Source organism: Macaca fascicularis, chromosome 13 (assembly GCF_037993035.2).
Source record: "Macaca fascicularis isolate 582-1 chromosome 13, T2T-MFA8v1.1".
NCBI lineage: Eukaryota > Metazoa > Chordata > Mammalia > Primates > Cercopithecidae > Macaca > Macaca fascicularis.
The window spans coordinates 120,485,731-120,504,337 of record NC_088387.1 but is presented as its reverse complement, the minus strand read 5'-3'; the positions used below and the strand labels follow the sequence as shown (position 1 = coordinate 120,504,337).

Below are 18,607 nucleotides of genomic sequence, written 5' to 3'. Positions count from 1 at the left end.
CAAATCATTAATCTCATCTTAGAACTTGACTACGCAGCAGATGATGCCTATTTCAACTGCTATTCAAAGCTCAACTCGATTTTTAACATATACATTCTACAATTCTCATTGCCCTTTTCTACAAAACTCAAATCAGTGACCACCAGCTGACCCCTAGGATCAAGAGAGATTTTGTTGCTGACTGAACAGGATGCACACAGGGCTGTGTCCTTAGTGGCCCCGGTCTTACCATAGAATAAACACAATTTTATGTAAACTAGCATTTAGTCTTTCAAAGACAGACAAATTGTCCCTTTTTCTTGTAAGTTCAATGACATTCAGGCTGAACTTCTAGCTCTAAGATGTCCCCTGGGAGTGAAACTTGGTCGGGAGGACCCTGGCGGCATCTGGTCTGTGGCTGAGGATAGCACACTGGGGCCACCAGAGGCGTCCACACCTTTTCCCAGAGGACTCCCTCCTGCTCCAGGCGGCTGCTGCTCCGGGCGGCTCCTGCTCCGGGCGGCTCCTGCTCTGGGTGCCTGCTCTCTTCTGTCCCCCACCTCTGGGAGGGACCCACCGTCACAGGGGCTGCAATAGTCACATTCCTTAGGCTCACCAGAGTCTAAAGCCTCCACCCAAACGCAAGGAGCTTCCTCCAGGGAAGAGACCTCGCAGTTCCAGAATGTCCCATGGCTGGGGATGGGCAGCAAAGGTGAGCCCAGGCCAACGCCATGCCATCCACTCGCCGTGCCGCCGTGAAACACAAAGTAGATGAGAACTACACAATCTCTAACGTCTGCTGAAGGCAACCCCTCTGCCCTGTGAAGTCCTCCCAGCCCCACGGTCTCCGATGGTCATGCAACTTTTCTCACGTTTATGTTTCATTTCCCCTTAGTCAGCAATGGGCTGAGCCAGGAAAACAGAAACAGACGAAGGGCTCAGTGTGTGGGTAATGTCCTTAACTTCTTTACCAGAGGCCTAGCATGCAACGCAGCCACGGTCCACCCAGCACTGGGCTCCACATCTAGTTCTTTTGAAATGTTTTGAAATAAGTTTGGCAAAAGAGAGAATCAGCTGGGAGAGTAATCTGTGTCAGTTTGGACAAGAACAAAGGAGGATATTTAAGCACATAAAAAACACAGACAGTTCACATCAGTCCTAATTCAGCAAAACCACGACAAAAAACTACACTGGATTAATGGAGTGCGCACACATTTCCAAATGCCAGTAATTTAAGAGCATTATTTAAACGAGCATTGGAACATATTAAACTTAATAGGACATCATGTTCATTTATTCATAACTTACAATAAATTACAAGTAAAAAATCACTTTCCTTTAGAAGGCACAGGTCAGATCCTAACGGGATATGTCCTAACTTCAGCGTTAAGTAACTTAGGAGTCAACTGGAGAGTCCAGAAAATACGGGAAAACAGTCTCAAGAAGAAAGGTTTTTCTTCTTTTTAAAACAATGTTTTTGAATGGGAATGACATGTCCTAATACACAGTGCCCTGTGGATCTGATTCATAATCTAAGGACTGAGAAGAATCGTAACAGGAAAACACTGATGAGCAATTATTTTATTTTTATTTATTATTATTTTCTTTTTGAGATGGGGTCTCAACTCTGTCACTCAGGCTGGAGTGCAGTGGCGCGATCTCGGCTCACTGCAACCTCTGCCACCCGGGTTCAAGCAATTCTCCTGTCTCAGCCTCCCCAGTAGCTGGGATTACAGGCGTCTGCCACCACGCCCAGCTAATTTTTGTAGTTTTTAGTAGAGATGGGGTTTCATCATCTTGGTCAGGCTGGTCTTGAACTCCTGACCTTGTGATCCACCTGCCTCAGCCTCCCAAAGTGCTGGGATTATAGGCGTGAGCCACCGCGCTGGGATTAAAGGCATGAGCCACCCACCATGCTGGGATTACAGGCGTGAGCCACCACGCCTGTTTGCAATTACTTTTATTTCCTTAAAATACAAAAAGCAAATCTGGTAGAAATAACATGCAAAAAAGGTAGTGAGTAAAAGATGTGAATATCTAGCAAAAAGGAGGGCCGCTGAACGTCTCCACTTTGGGGAAATCTGAGTTAATCAGAACCCCACTGTGGTACTGTGAGTCCTGGGAAGGGGACTGGCTATGGACCAGGCAGCCCTGATCCTACCCCAGTCCTAGGCCTGGGTAGTGCCGTGGTCACTGCTTTGCCTGTAAAACTTTGCCATTTTTGCCACCCCACGTGGCCTGAGGTGACCTAATCTAGCTGGCCAGTTTTCCTTGTCTCAGGGGTGACGGCCTCCCATTTTGCCTCTGCAGCAGGACAAGGAGAACTGCGTCCACAGGTGATCAAGGCTGTGGCTCAGAAGCGGCGCTATCTGTGGTAGTCACGGGCAGGTGGCCCCACAGGCCTAGGTCTGGGCAACACAGTGAGTATGGGAGATGCCACAGGCCAAGCCTTAGGGGCTGGTGGCCCCAAGCACCCGGTTCTGCAGACACCAAGCTCTGCCCCTCTCTCTGCCCCGATACAAGAGCAGGAACCTGAAGCACCGCCCCCAACAGCCACAGCGTCAGTTTTGGTGTTTTCTGGTGCAAACAGTGTATTGTTCTCTGCAGTCAACCCTTCTGCCAGAAAAGTATAGCTCATCTCCAAGCTGAAAACGTGCCACAGCTCGGTAAAGCTGGTCTCTTGGAAAACGGGCTGGAGGAAGGGCCCTCCACTGTCCATCCGCCCCTGGCTCTGCCCCCTCCCCACAGCCACACAGCCACCGAAGGTTGCAGGTTCCCATCTTGACCTTCATGGACTTGCTTCATCTCACCTCTGCACGACACAAAACTCACACACACAGCCAAATAACACACACACCCACAGTCCGGGTCTTCCAGGTGCCTAGGTACATGAGCCAACCCACACGAACTCTTCAGCTCACCTTTTCAGTTTCTCCCGGATCTCAGGGTTTTTTATCTCATTTTTCAGGTCCTCGAACGTGTGTGCCGCCGACAAGTTGCAGTAGACCCTGTAGTCGTGGTAGGGCGGGATCCCGTGGTCCCGGCCGCGCTGGATGTTGATGGCCGCCAGGTCCAGAGCCACCGTGTGTGCCATGGAGAACAGCCGCTCCGTGAGCTCCGTGTTCAGCAGCTGCGAGGGCACACGCATCTTCCCCGCCACCCCGAACAGCCCCCTGAGAAGCGGGTCGATGCCGCCCTCGTTCACAATCCGGAAGGGAGAGAAGAACGCTTTGTGGAGGGGGAGGTGACCCTGTGCAAGCGGCTGGAAGTTCTCGTCCAGCCGGTAAAGCAGTGGGTTGACCAGCGTGTGGCCAAACCTGAAGGCAGCGGTGGCGAAGGCGTTGAAGATGCCAGCATTGATGCCGGGGTCGTAGCCCTGGTACTCTCCCAGCGTCCTCATGCCCACCTCCCCCAGGATCTTCGGGAGCCAATGCTGGTAGGTGATGTGCTGGATCTCCGCGCCCACGATCTTCCTGGTCTCGTAGTAGATGGTGTCGCCGTCCCAGTGCGGGTTCAGCTTGAGCAGCTCCGCGGCGACGCGGTTGTGCTCGCGGAACCACAGCGTGTGCATGCTGGTCAGGCCCAGCTGCTCGTTGGCGCGGTGGTCCCCGGCCAGGAAGCAGGGGATGGGGCTCTCGTTCTCGTCCCGCATGCACTCGGTGGGCGGCCCGGCGGCGAAGGGGAGCAGCGGCTTCCCGGACCGCTGCACGATGCCCTGCCGCAGCAGGCCGCGGTGGCTGGCCAGGTCACGTATGCTGCGGGCCTCGTGCTCCGTGCTGCCGTACACGTTGGAGGCGTCGATGTAGGAGGTGAGCTGGTTGATCTGCTCCCGCGGGTACACGGAGTTCATGAGCAGCGAAGTCATGCCGCTGCCGCACACGGGGCTGGAGCGCACGAAGAACATGCAGCGGGCCCCGCTCCTGGCGCGGGAGTCATTGGGGGGGATCATGACAGAGAAGCAGGGGGGGTCGTTGCTGCACACGGAGCTGCAGTGCTGTCCGTCGGAGAAGCGTGCCTGGCTCAGGGCCACCACCGTGGAGTCTAGGTCGTGGTCCAGGAACTGGCCCCACTGCATCAGCATGTGGGTGAACTGCTCGTCGGGTGTGACGGTCTCCGTCCCGATCAGGGTGGTGGATACCAGGCGCGGCATGGGGAGGGCGTGCCCGTTGTACAGTCGGTGGGGGTTGATGCCCCGAGGGGTGTTGAAGCCGTTCTCGTACACGGACTTCAGCAGGCGCTCGAAGGCGGTCAGCGAGGCGCCCCACATGGGGTGCTGCAGGTTGTTGCAGGTGCCGTCGTGCGTCCGGTACTTCTGGTGGAAGCACATGTCGGAGCAGTTGTTCACGCGCCGGTGGGCGGTGCAGCCCGACAAGTTTGCGATGAGGTTCAGGTACTGCGGAGACACCAGGTCGTTGTAGTGGTAACCTGGGCATGGAGAAAAGCAAGATGGCACTCAATTCCCCTGGAGGACGTGACAGCCTGGTACCCCTTGGCACCTCTGCCGCTGACATGGGGCTATCTACCCCCAGCTCATGAAACCTGTTGTGCGCCATGCAACCAGCCCTTCCTGCTGGAAACCTGCTCACCTCCTATTTGGTAAAACTGCTCCTCCCCTCCTCCAGCCCTAAACACAGGTGTTCTCTCCACAGCCCCAGTTTCTGGGCCCTGTCTCCCCTCCACACTCAGCAGTCTCATGGTTTCAACCAGCAGCTCTTCTCTGGGAGACCCCTAACTGATGGAGCCCGACCCATGTTCACCAGTCCAGGCTGACGCTGCTCCAACTTCACTTTAAACGCCCTGCGGAAGAGACAGTCACCACACCTCCACCCGAGTGCACGCCATCGGTCTCCACATGCTGCCGAGCAGGGCATTTCCTTACACACCTGTTGCTGTACATCTCGGTCCACTGAGGCTTCATGCTCTCTTCCCCCAATGTCCAAAAGATCGCCACTTCTTTTCCCACTGCCTCCAAAATGTTCCTAGCCCCCGTGCCCTCCTCTCCATTCTTCTGGCAGAATCCTGGGACTGATTTCCATGGCACTGGCCTTCAATTCCAGAAGGGCCTCCTGCCTGGTGGAAGCCATGCACACACACACCCTCCCCACAGCAAGCATGCCCTCCCATGAGCCTCGCAGACTCTGGCTAGGTCATCTTCTTGCTAAGAGACCTTCCTTCTTTGCCCACTAGCTACAGAAGAAATTCCAAACATGGTAGCCTGGGCCATCACTCCACAGAGCTCTTCCTAAGTTCAGCTCCTAGTCTTCGCCTTCAAGACACCTGCTCCAAGCAACAGCGACTCCACGTCCTGGGGTCAGACACATCAGATCTGTGTTCGCCAAAGTGCTTCCCCCACATATTCATACATCCTAGGCCTTCACCTTCCTCAACACTCCTCCTTTCCAGGCACATGCCATGCCTGCTGAAAAGCTACACATGCACACACACATGCACACTTAAATGTTTACCACTCAACACATGCACACACATGCAAACATGCTTACAGATCACACTCACACTTTCGCGTGTGCAGACACTCACAGAGTTCCAAGCCATCAATGCCTCTTTTTTCTAGAGTTTCTCTAGCCCGTTTCTGCTTGTCAAGATCACAGGTATCACTATGGACACCTTTAAAGCAAACAAGAGACAGCCCCTTTTCTGTGGGGGAGCGGTGTGCATAACATCCACATAAGAATGCAAAGAATTGGAAGTGAGGCATTTTCCAGGCTGGGGAGAGTAAGTCAGAAACACACACCCTGGTGTGTTGGGTGGGAAAGGTCTGTGTGGGGAACATGAACCCCAGGCTCCCCTCAGCCCCTGGTTCTGTTCTGACTTTTCCCAGAGGCTGAAACAGTGAGCTGAAACATCTGGCCCTATTTTCATAGCGACTCTTAGGAAGTCCCACAGAATTATCAATCTTGAACATCCACAGAGCCAAGAAAGCAGAGCGCCAGGAGGAAAAGCGCTTCCTCCCAAATGCCTGGCAGGGCTGCGGGGCTGGTCTCCAGGCTTTCCTCCAGAATGTTCACTTTTTCCGTGGCATTGGCCATTGGTTCAGAGGCAGACCAGACCTGCCAACCAGAGCAGGTGGCACCGACCCTGGCCCCAGTTTCCCAGGGCTGGTTAGCCCACGTCTGTCCTCACCCCACGCAGGTGGTCACCCAGCCCGATGCTTTAAAATGCATGAAACCATGTTACTTCTCTGCAGGAAACCCTAAGGTTCCCATTTCATACAGAGCCAATGACACATCCTTATATTCGCTCCCAGGCCCTTTCTGGTGGAGCACAAATATCCCTGTCTTTATCAGCCCTTCCCCACCCCCTTTCCAGCCACACTGACCACCTGCTGTTCCACTATGCCCAGATGTGCCACACCTCCAAGCCTCTGCATGTGTGGTCCCCTCAGATGCTCCAGGGAGGCCCCCTCACCCTTGTGGGGTTCCCGCTCACATGTCACCTTTGCCCATGGGAAACAGCACCCCATCCCACCCAGGGCGCCACCCACCTCCCACCTGCTGTTTCTCTCTGGGTCACTTGCTGGGGCTTCTTATATGCAGGGACCTCTCTCTGGTTTCCCATCTGCATTTCTCTGGACCGTTTGATCTTTGAGGGCTGAGGTTTTTATTTCTTCTTTTTGTGGCTGTAGGCCCCGGCCCGGGACAGTGACTGGCATAGAGGGTGTGCCCTGACAGGCAGGTGGAATGAGTAAGTGAAGAAATGAGTGCCTGCATGTGCATCTAACTGCTGCTCAGGTAAACAGCAAAGGTATAAAATGATTCACATTGTTAGGGTGATTTTACTTTTTCCTTTCTGCCTTTCTCTGAGTCCAAACCTTTTTTTTTTTTTTTTTTTTTTTTTTGAGATGGAGTCTCGCTCTGTCGCCCAGACTGGAGTGCAGTGGTGCGATCTCGCCTCACTGCAAGCTCCGCCTCCTGGGTTCACGCCATTCTCCTGCCTCAACCTCCCAAGTAGCTGGGACTACAGGCGCCTGCCACCACGCCCAGCCAATTTTTTTTTTCTTTTGCATTTTTAGTATTTTTAGTAGAGACAGGGTTTCACCGTGTAAGCCAGCACAGTCTCAATCTCCTGACCTCGTGAGCCCGCCTCAGCCTCCCGAAGTGCTGGGATTACAGGCGTGAGCCACAGCGCCCAGCCCCCTCGGTCTAAATCTTTCTATAATTGGCATGTAATGACACACAATGGACATGCAATTCCTCACAAGGAACAACTTCCAACAGCCTGGCTTCGAGGAGACGTTTCCAGATGGCTTTATTTCTGTGGTGGCAGCAGAACCCACTTACTGAGCTGCCACAGTAATGTTTAAAGATCTGATCCTGTAACTAAATGAAGAAAGGTAGGGAGTAGCAAGAAATTACACTTAGTAACTTCCCTCTTCATTCTCTGGAGAAGAGAACATGGCCTTTCTACCAGGAGACTGGCACCAGGGACTTGGGAAGGGGCTGGGACCCTACATGCCTGGTGCCTCTCACCCTAGTCTCCCCCTGCACCTGACAAGCACAAAGTGCCAAATAAACACTTGTTGAAATAACAAAATGGGCTCTGATGCATCTCCCCAAGAATGTGCCTGGGAGGCGAGGATGGAGTTTCATCCATCAAGAAAAGCAGAAACATTGAGAGGCCTCCAACCCAGTATTTCCTGCCCTGCCCCGCCCCGCCCCCAACCACAAGAGGCCAGGCGAGGACTGGGAAGCAGGAGCTGTGGAATGCGCAGTTTTGCATTGGCTGGTGCCTGGGCTTCAGCACCAACAGGGCTCCAAAACCTAACAGGTTGGGGCTGGCTCAGAGCAACACTTTACTCCGAAGACGGGGATAAATTACCCTACAGGTCTCAAAATTCCACGCCTCCTTCATTCAACCCTTGAAGAATATTTTTTGCTCTAATCGTAAAAGATATGCTCATTGAAAACAATTTGGAAAACTGAAAAATTATAAGGCAGTTCTTTCATCCCACAGGGACAGCTACTGTTGCATTCTCCTCCGTGCTCTGTGTGTGTGTGTGTGCGTGTGTGTGTGTGCGCGCATGCACAGAACTGTGAGTAACCAGCTGCTGCTCAAAATGATGATTTTACATAAGAAAGTCAGGGTCCTCTACGGGTTCATCAATAGTACAACTACCAGCAAGGACAATAATGACATGTAAAGGCATCTGTTCTTTACTGGGCAATGGCAAAGTGCCAGAGCAGCGTGAGTGGGGGACATACCTCCCCCAACAGCATCTCCACACCAGCCCGAGGTGATCTCATCAGCTGGTTTCACAGACCAGGGACTCTTCAGAAACAGCCCTCCTAATACGCATGGCGCCGCATTCCCAGGACACAGCGTCACTCAGGGAGCAAGCACGCTGCCAAGTCCTCCCTTACGGCTCATTTGTTGCAGAGAGACTGGGCTTGGATAACCCACCCTGGCCAGGTGGACCTGCTGTAGCCTGACCAGCACTCCAAGGGACTTCATGTCCCCCAGAGATTCCTATTAAACCAAAGTGACAGTGACAGGGCTGTAGGGCTCAAGAGGACTCACAGTTTAAGGAAATAATTTCACAGTTCATAAGCACAGTGGGAAAGAAAGTGCTGGAACTCTTCCCTAGGAATGTGACTTAACTGTGGCATGTTCAACCCCATTACTCAGGCCATGGAGGAGGAAGGAAAAGGCTTTGGTACTGACTTGTCCCGTTGAGGTCGACCATCAAGCCGTGCTGCACGTGCTCCTGAATGAGCTGCAATGTCCGTTCAAAGATTTCTCCTGCCCGGGCCTGTTCAACCGTGTAAGGATCCCTCGGATACCGGAACAAGGCCAGCAAATCATTTGGAGAACGAGGACGGCTAACCAGAGTTTAGGGAGAAAAAAAGGAAGAATGAAACAGATTACTGAAGATAAAATTCACAGTATCCAAAAATATAATCATTGCTATTAATATTTCTACAGCTACTTTCTACAACATAATGTACTATACCTTCCTCATCCGGAGTGGAGGCAACAAAACAAAAACAAAACAGACAAAAACCGGAAGACACTAAAAACAGATAATTAATTAAGTCAATAGAGAAAATCGCAGATATTGCATTTCAAATAAGAGGCAGAAAAACTGCTTTGGGATCAGCAACATGAACAAATACACTAATGACTTTTAAACTATTTGTTTTTGCCAAATCATGGAGTCATAAGCCAAAGGAATGAGTTGAAATTTTCAAAGAATGTTTTGGTTATGGATCACAGCCAAATTCTATTTGAAAAGCACACATCCTTCTGTTATTTCAACCCCCAGAAAACTGGTGCCCATGTTGTTCATGATTTTTAAATTAAACATTTTGGTCATCAGATAATCAAATCAAAATTCATATACTATAACTGCATGCATTCTTTAGTCACTCCCACCTTCACCCTAAAGCTCTGTAATTTGAGGGTCAGCGTGTTTACAGCCCCGTGATACCTGTCAAACAAATGTGTTCGGGTTGAGTTTATAGCTCTGTCAACAGTCGCAATCGCTTCCACAATGGAGGTAGCTACAAATGGATCTCCATTTCGACTGACGTCAGGAACTAGGAAAATACAAAGTCGCGTATTACCAGGAAAAATACTACACAATTACTCATAAAATGATGTCTAGACACTACATCATTTAGCCACAAGGCATACTTTTCTCCAAATGTTATTTCTATTTTTCAAATCCAAACTCAAATTATTTTCTCACAAATTCTACTAGAAGCTGTTGTCAGACAGCATGAAAATTACAGACTTTAGCTTTTGAAATCATGTTATACCTAAGAAGACAGGAAGTAGTTATAACATGAAGCATGGAAGATCTTATACTACATGGGAGGTGTGGACTGAGGCCTCCCTGTGTGGCCAGCTGAGCGGACAAGATGTCTGTGGGGACACCTCAGGGTCCAGCAGATCTCATCCATTCCTCTCATCAAGGGCCACAGCCTCCCTGGACTCTGGGATCCTAACCCGCTCCCCTCTTTAAAGATCTGCTGCCTCCATGATCCCATCTTCTTGCCTGTGGATTTGTATCATTACACAGGGCAACTCCTTCCTCACACACACCACACATCACATACACAAAATCACATTATACACACAAAAGCACACACAGCACCTACATAAAACATTATACAGAGACACACACACACTATACGTAGCACATTACATGCATGCCACACACAGATCCATACCACACACATACCATACACACAGCACATTATACACACATATCACATTATACACACAAACACATACCACACATACACCACATTATATACACAGAAACACATATACCACCTACACAGAACATTATATACAGACACACGCCACGCCACACATAACACATCACACACACACTACACAGATACATATCACACATGCACCACACACATAGCACATTATACACACACAAATCACATTATACCCACACACCACACACACTTTATACACACACATCACATTGTACACACAAACACACATACACCACACACAAATCACATTGTACACATACACCAGAGGTACCCACCACACACTGCACATTATACACAGACACACAGACACCACACACACACACCTGCCCCTCCTGACAGAAACCTGCCCCCACCTGACTGAAACCTGTCCCCTCCTGACAGGGATCTGCCCCCTCCTTACTGGGATCTGCCCCTCCTGACAGGAACCTGCCTTCTCCTGACAGAAACCTGCCTTCTCCTGACTGAAACATGCCCCCTTCGGACAGGGACCTACTCCCTCCTGACATATCCCACCTACATAGCACATTAAACACAGACACACACCACACATAGGACATGACACGCACACCACACACAGAAATATGCACCACACACACAGAAGATTATACATACAGATACACACAAAAATCATACATCCATCACACTACACTCAGATACACACCACACACACATCAAACACACATACACACCACACAAATACAACACACCCAGCACATTATAAATAACACACACAGTCCACCAAACATACAAATACACACGACACTATACACACAGATACATACTACACATGCCACACCATAGCACACCACACATACTCATCACACTATATAAACACACACGTACACATACCACACAACACACACACCCCCCAAACACCACATAAACACACAACATACACAAACACATCAAACCAAACACAGAAACATGTACACACACAATCGCACACCTTATCTACCCCTAAAGTTACTGCCCTCTTTCTGGTTCCCTCTTGTCATTCTTTTCTGCTTAATACTAAGTCCCTAGTTGATATTTTACCAAATACTATAAACTAATTCCAACCAACTTTTATTTTTAGTGATAAAACAGCTCTAACCATCTCACGCAATGACATGAACCCCAATAAATCCAAAGTTGATTTCATTTTTCTTCAACATATGCAATCTTTTGACAGACGCTGACACAGCTCAACACACCCTTACAAAAAGGCTTCTTTCACTTGGCTGCTGGGACACAGCCCTCCATGGGGACCTGCCCCCTCTTGACAGAGACCTGCCCTCTCCCGACAGAAAGTTGCCCCCTCCTGACTGAAACCTGCCACTTCCTGACAGGGACCTGTCCCCTCCTGCCTGAAACCTGTCCCCTCCTGAATAAAATGGGTCCCCTCATGACAGGGCCTGCATACTCCTGACTGAAATCTGCCCCATCCTGACTGGGACCTGCCCCCTGACAGGAACCTGCCCCCTCCTGACTGAAACATGCCCCCTTCGGACAGGGGCCTACCCCTTCCTGACCGGAAGCTATCCCCTCCTGCCTCAGACCTGTCCCCTCCTGACTGGGATCTACCCCCTCTGACTGAGAACTGCCCTCTCCTGACTAAAACCTACCCCCTGATGACAGGGACCTGCCCCCTGCTGACAGGGACATGCACTCTTTAAACTGCAACCTAACCCCTCCTGACTGGGCAGGGACCTGCCCCCCACCCGACTGAGATCTGCCCCCTCCTGACTGAAACTTACTCTCTCCTGACTGGAACCTGTCACCTCCAGACTGGGAACAGCCCCCTCCTGACAGAAACCAGCCCCAACCTGACTGAAACCTGTCCTCTCCTGAGACCTGTCCTCTCCTGACTGGGACCTGCCCCGTCCTGGCTGGGCTCTACTTCCTCCTGACAGAAACGTGCCCTCTCCTGACAGGGACCTGCCCCAACCTGACTGAAACCCGCCAACTCCTAACTGGGACCTGCCCCCTCCCGACAGGGACCTGCCCCCTCCTGGCTGGGATCTACTTCCTCCTGACAGAAACGTGCCCCCTCCTGACTGGGACCTGCCCCCTCCTGACATAAACCAGCCCCCTCCTGACTGAAACTTACTCTTCCTCCTGACAGAAACCTGTCACCTCCAGACTGGGAACAGCCCCCTCCTGACAGAAACCAGCCCCAACCTGACTGAAACCTGCCAACTCCTGACTGAGACCTGCCCCGTCCTGCCTAAAACCTGGCCCCTGCTGACTGAAAGCAGCTCCCTCCTAACAGGGACCTGCCCCCTCCTGACAAAGAACTACCCTCTCTTGACAGCGACCTGCCCACTCCTGACAGGCACCAGCCCCTCCTGTGTGAAACCTTCCCCCTCCTGACAAGAACCTGCCCCCTCCTGACAAGAACCTGCCCCCTCCTGACTGAAACCTGCCCCCTCCTGACTGAAACCTGCCCACTCCTGACTGAAACCTGCCCCCTCCTGACTGAAACCTGCCCACTCCTGACTGAAACCTGCCCACTCCTGACTGAGACCTAGTCCCTTCCTGACAGGGACCTGCCCCCTCCTCACTGGGACCTGCCCTCTCCTCACTGGGACCTGCTCCTCACTGTGATCTGCTTTCTCCTGGTCTCTTCCTCCTGAGCACTCCTCTTCAGCTGTGGGCTCTCGCACTCTCTCTCTCTCTCTGAGTCAGGTCAGTCCTACCCTTGCTCTCTGTTACCGTCTCTGCATGCGTCCACTGTCAGTGTCTTTATGATCATTCTGCCTTGCCCGCCAGGCCTCTGATGCTGGAGCTCCAGCCCAGTGACCAGGTGTTCCGGTCCTCCGCAGCATCTCCCTGTGTGGTTCCATTTCACGCTGTTGTCTTAACATTCCCAACTTGACACCATCGTCCTGACCTCTCCCTGCAGTTCACTTCGTGCCTCTAACCACCCAATCCAGGCTTTTCCCTTTTCCATGCTCAAACAGGACTCCTCCATCGCCTCTTCCCCCAGGCTGGCTTCTCCCCAACTGTTTCTGGGTCTCAATCAGTGACACTGGCAAAGCCCAGCAGTCACCCCACAGTGCGAGCCAACTATTGCCAGGCCCCTCAGATCTGCTGTTGGCCGCCTGCCCAGGGACTGGCCCTGCAGAGCCCAGCTGTGCGCCCGGATGCAGGCACTCCTTCTCCCACTTGGCCAGGCACTCTCTGCTGTCCTTCCCGATACCTCATCCCGGACACTTTATCCACAACCCAAGCCGAGTCTTAGGAAAGCAGACCAGCTCGCGGTGCTCCCTGCTGGGAACTTCCTCATGGCATCCTGGTATGTCCGCAAGGACAGTCGAACTCTGCAGCCCGGTCAGCACCAGCACCCCGAGAACTGCCCCAGCCCTGTGCTCCCCACCCCCTCGGCATTGGGCTCATTCTGACCCCAGAACCCCACCCCTCTACTCTCCCCGACCAGGCTGCCCCCTCATCTCCCGTGGCTCCTTCTGCTCAGAATTCAATACTCAGGCGAGTGCTGACCCCCTCTGCTTCCCACTCTGACCCATGCCTTGCCCTGCGGTTTCTCGTGGACTCCTCACTATCTGAGTGTGACTGTGAGCTCATCTCACTGCTTCTTATTCATCTCAGGATCTAACTCCATGGAGCCGAGCGCCTGGCACACCTGGCTCAGCACTGAGGACAGAGTCCAGCCCACGAAGGCATTTGCTGAATGAATGACCAAGCGGCGGCGACTATCGGTGTAACTGGGTCAACCCAGGGCCCTTCTGAACCACCTTCTTACAACATGTGTTCACACCCAGCTATGGATGGACACCTCCAGCCTCATTTACTTCACCGCTAACAAACATCACAGGCACATGGATTAGGTGAGCTCGTCGGCTATTTTACATATTTGAGGAAGGTACACGTGGACAAATCAAATGGCTAAAAAGAATTTCAGCTAGGCAGAAACCTACTTTTGTGTGTATCTCAGAGCTCAAATTGACTAATTTTTGGAATGCAATATTTTTATGCCAATAGGTAGATAAGTCATACCATTTTACATAATTTTATGACTCTAATATTTCATTCTTATTAATGGTTTAAGTGGAATTTGTTTTTCTACAAGCAATGATCCCAGAAAACTAATCCAAAAGCATTTCTTTATCTATCTTTTTATAAAAAGAAAAGAAATCCAACCACAATATTAATGATGATATTTTGGGGGGATGGAATTATGGGTGGAAGATTAAATTTCAGATGTAGTTAATTCATGTTAAGGTGGCATTGTTCCAAGCAAAAAACAAATATTAATTTAAAATAATCTACTAGTTTTTAAGTTTCATCAACTTAATTTTACACTTAATTTTACATCAACTTTACATCTCACACTCTACATATAATGGGAAAATAAGGTCACTTAAGACTTTTCCTAAATAATTCTGAAAAGTCTTTTTTCAGAATTCCATTACGGTTCACATTTACGTCTGCCATGTTCACGGCACTGAGGGGGGTCACTCTTCTTGTCTGTTAACAAGTCCCATGGAGAAGGCGGATCAGTCACGACGAGAGTGGAAAAGGCAAAAACAGAGTCACAGTGGAGGCCCAGGGGGAGGGCCAGTGCCCGCGGGGAGTGGGGTGATGGCCAGAGGGTCCTTTACCCCGTGAAGGGGTTTGTGCACGTTCTCAGAGTGCTGTTAACTCTAGGGGGACAGAGCTGGAGTGGGAACACACCACTGATGAGATGCAGGTTTGGGTCACATCATAAAGACTCCATGCAAAGCTAAAGGGTGTGAGTGTCACCCTGGTGGCCACAGGAGACACGGAGAAGGGTCAGGGACACACGACGGGCATCACTGAGTCTGTGGGTTGAGAAAGAGGGGCCAGAGCGACCCGGGCCTCTGTTATAAGAACCCAGACAAGGTGCCAAGGGCCTCGGGGTGAGTGGGATGGAAGCGGTGGGGGGACCAGGATGCAAACAGGCAGATGCAGGCATGGAGTCAGGACGGCTCTAGGAGCACTGACTGGATCTAGGTAAGGCTGCCTACAAGCACCTAGAGGTTCCCACTGAAAGATGCTTCCGGAGCATTCCTGGCCACAGCCCGGGGAGAGAGACACCACAGCTAAGGAATCGGAATCTCATCAAGCAACCACATTTGCCAAATTATAACTGTAAATTACACCTGGTCATTTCTGGACAGATGCGGACGACCCGAGAGCAAACCTCTGCCCAGTGGACGGGCTGCAGGGTAAGGCGTTGCCCAGTGGACGGGCTGCAGGACAAAGCTCTGCCCAGTGGATGGGCAGCAGGGCCTGCAGGTGCCTGAGTGGAGGGGAAGGGCTGGCGAACAGCCTGGCTATGCACCAGGAGAGTGTCCCCACCTGGGAATCACAGGTGCTCTGTCTTCTGAATAATTCTGAACAGCCTAAGCCAATGGGCCTGGGACTGCACTAGGGGCCTGCTGGCTTTCTTTGTGGATACCACGTGGGTAGATGTGGGCATGTAGCATCTTACCGTTCACACTGAGCACCATGCTCACCGAGGCCGACCCAATGGTGTTCCGGGCTACACACTCATAGCGGCCTGCGTCTGCAGGGCCAACGTCATTGATGGTCAAGAATCCCTCAGGGCTGATGTGAAATTTTCCGCTTTCTGTCACCTGAACCCCATCCTGGAGCAAAACAGAATGAAAACAGTAATAGAAATAAGACTAAGAAGCAGAAGTTGTCTGACCTAGGGTTGGGGGAGGGGAGACATTTGTTAGGATTTGCAAATGGAGAAGCTCCCAGGCTGTGCTCGGATCCATCCAGGCCTGGGAAGGGAAGGAGACATGGTCAGTTCTTCCAGTGCCAAGCTGGCGAGATAAACTCTTTCCACATCTCATTCTTCAGGAGAACAGAGCTTGATAGCTTGAGGCAAGGATGATTTTCCACAATAAGGAGAAGTGGCACCAATGATGACTCCCTTAGACACCCGCCATGGTAGGGGGCCCTACAAAGAGACCTAGGAGTGTCTCAGAAAGAGAGGGCATTGGTCCAAGGGCAAAGAAGGATTCAGAGGCAGACACAGAGGGGCAGGTGACCTCCCAGCTGAGGCAGGAGCAAGAGCAGATGCCTGGAGTGTGTGCGGCGAGGAAGGAAAGGACACAGAGATTCACAGGGAGTGCAGGGATGCGGTGGAGGACGGGACCGTCTCCGCTGAGCACTCTCCTTCTGTGAGGACCAGCGCGGCCGGCCCTGTGCTCCCGGGAGGGATTTCACAGAAACACGGGTCATGGTGTGTGAGTGCTGCCCACATCTTCCTATTGAGCTTAATAAAAACAGCAAAGAAATGAAATAACAATGTAAACCCTTCCTCATTGATGATGAGACCGTAGTTCTGTAAGAGGGTTATTCTTTGCTTTTGTTACGGAAAAGATTAAAAAAATGGAATGCTCCAAGTTTGTTTTGTTCTTATTAGTAAGGATGCCCTGAGAAACCTCAAGGCTTACGATCTGAATGTTTTTCTTTCTGCTACAGAAAGTCTGTAGAGGAAGTGGGCAGGCAGCAGCTGTCCAGCCCATCACACCCCACAGCAGAGGGGAGGCTGGGGCATGGGCACTGCCCTGCCTACCTTGTTCCAGGTGGTGGGTGGTGTGGGCGCCAGCCCGTCTATCTTGTATCTGGGTGGTGGCTGGCTCGGGCATCGGCCCACCTACCTTGTTCCAGGTGATGGCTGGCTCGGGCTCGCCCTGGGAGCTGCATGGGAGCTGCACATTGGCGCCCACCTCCACCGTTGTGTCGCTGGGAATGCTGGCAAACACTGGGGTGACTGGAAGGCAGATGTAGATAATCCAGGAAAACGAGTCAATCACATCAGAAAACTTCAGAAGAACAAAATTCCCTGCCCTCCATCAGGCCCACCCAGAGATGCTGGCAGCTCGCAGTCAGTTTCAGAATGGGCCCTTTCCCTGCCTCCCAGCGGCCTCTGCACAGGGCGGGGGAGCCTGAAAGGTCCCAGGGAAGATCCGCCCGCCTCCCTGTCTCCGAGGGCAAGGAGAGCAAAGTGCAACCAGTGTCTTCCCTGCTCAGAGACAAACAGCCACAGGGTCCAGGACGGGCTGGCGGCCATGTCCTCCAGCCCTGGCCCCTCACTGATGGCGGGGCAATCTCAGGCATATGCTGTGCCGCAGGGCCCACGGAGGACAACGAGCTCTGGGGAGAGCCCCACTCTTGGAGAAGGAAACAGGGGAGCTTCCTCCTCTGAAAGAGCAGGAGCGTGGCTGACTGCGGGGATCTGGGGGGCTGCTCAGAAATCCCACCCCCGCATTCTCTACACAGGCACCCAGAGTCCCGCTAGGTCAGGGACGCAAAGGGCAAAACCAAGAAACACAGAGCCAATCGGACAGGTCAGCCGTCAACAGCCTGCTGATGACAGGCTGGGGGAAGCCCCTTCCAGAGGTCCGCAGCGTCTCAGAACATCCCCAAAAGGGACACAAGGAAATCCAGCCCTATCCTCCCCGCACGTCATCTCTGCCCCACTCCCCACGGTCTCCATGACAAGCTCAGGGTCTGTGGCCACCTGGACTGCTCTGCTCTGGGGGCCACTCATGCTAACACTGGAGTTAGCACAGGACGCCTGCAACACGAGGGCTGGGTCAGTGGCCTTCGCTCTTGCAGAGGCCACAATCAGTGCTACGCTGACTCTATCAGGAGGGATATGAGGTTGCGGGGATCCTTCTCATTGCAGAGAACAGGCAAAGGCAACATCCAAAAAGGACAAGAGGAAGGCTGGGGTCCAAGGATGAGCTGGCAGACGGGAGAGAAACCGGATTTGGCCCTCGTGACACATCATCTGGGGTCTGTGCCTTGGGGGCAGACTTGATTACACTGTGTTACTTAAATAACCACCCCAGAAAGGGTAGTTAGAAACAACCCTTTTCTAAAATAATCTTAATTAACTAAGGGAAAAAAACCAAACAGACTTTAACAAGTCAATCTTATCCAAGTTCAAAACAACCATCACTGAAAAATAAGCAAATGGTTTCACCAGCTAAAGGGACAGAGATTGAATGAGCTACTATGCAGACACCTTGGGGGCACAAGCACAATGACGGTGCATAAAATGCAGAGAGAAGAGCCAACACTTCATAACGAAGAATAATACTAAGGTCAGCTGCAGAATCTGTGTTTCCTGATGACTGATCTGAGAAAATCAATTCAGTCCACATCCTCCTGGCACCTACCTCTGGGCTGCACAGTCAAGTGGGCCACGACCTTCTGGGAGCCGATGATGTTGACAGCCTGGCATTCGTACTGGCCCTGGTCGTGGAGGGCAACCCCGGAGATTCTAAGTGTTCCCGACGACAGGACCAGGTGCCGCCGGTCCACGGAGAGCTGGCTCCCTGCAAGGGCATGGGTCCATTACACTGGACACTCGGACGTATGGAGAACTCCTG

The 18,607-nt window shown here is 51.9% G+C and overlaps 1 protein-coding gene across 8 annotated transcripts in view; it reads right to left on the bottom strand.

Moving 5' to 3' along the window:
• Window positions 1-18,607, bottom strand: part of PXDN (peroxidasin) — a 112,332-nt gene that overhangs the window by 13,305 nt on the left and 80,420 nt on the right. For all 8 annotated transcript variants that reach the window (XM_045369895.3, XM_074012482.1, XM_074012479.1 and 5 more), the window contains 6 exons: window positions 18,395-18,553; window positions 16,868-16,980; window positions 15,685-15,841; window positions 9,425-9,533; window positions 8,659-8,816; window positions 2,901-4,404 (listed from right to left, as the gene is read on the bottom strand). In XM_045369895.3, the coding sequence (XP_045225830.2) occupies window positions 2,901-4,404; window positions 8,659-8,816; window positions 9,425-9,533; window positions 15,685-15,841; window positions 16,868-16,980; window positions 18,395-18,553 (2,200 nt within the window). The remainder of the gene's footprint in view (window positions 1-2,900; window positions 4,405-8,658; window positions 8,817-9,424; window positions 9,534-15,684; window positions 15,842-16,867; window positions 16,981-18,394; window positions 18,554-18,607) is intronic.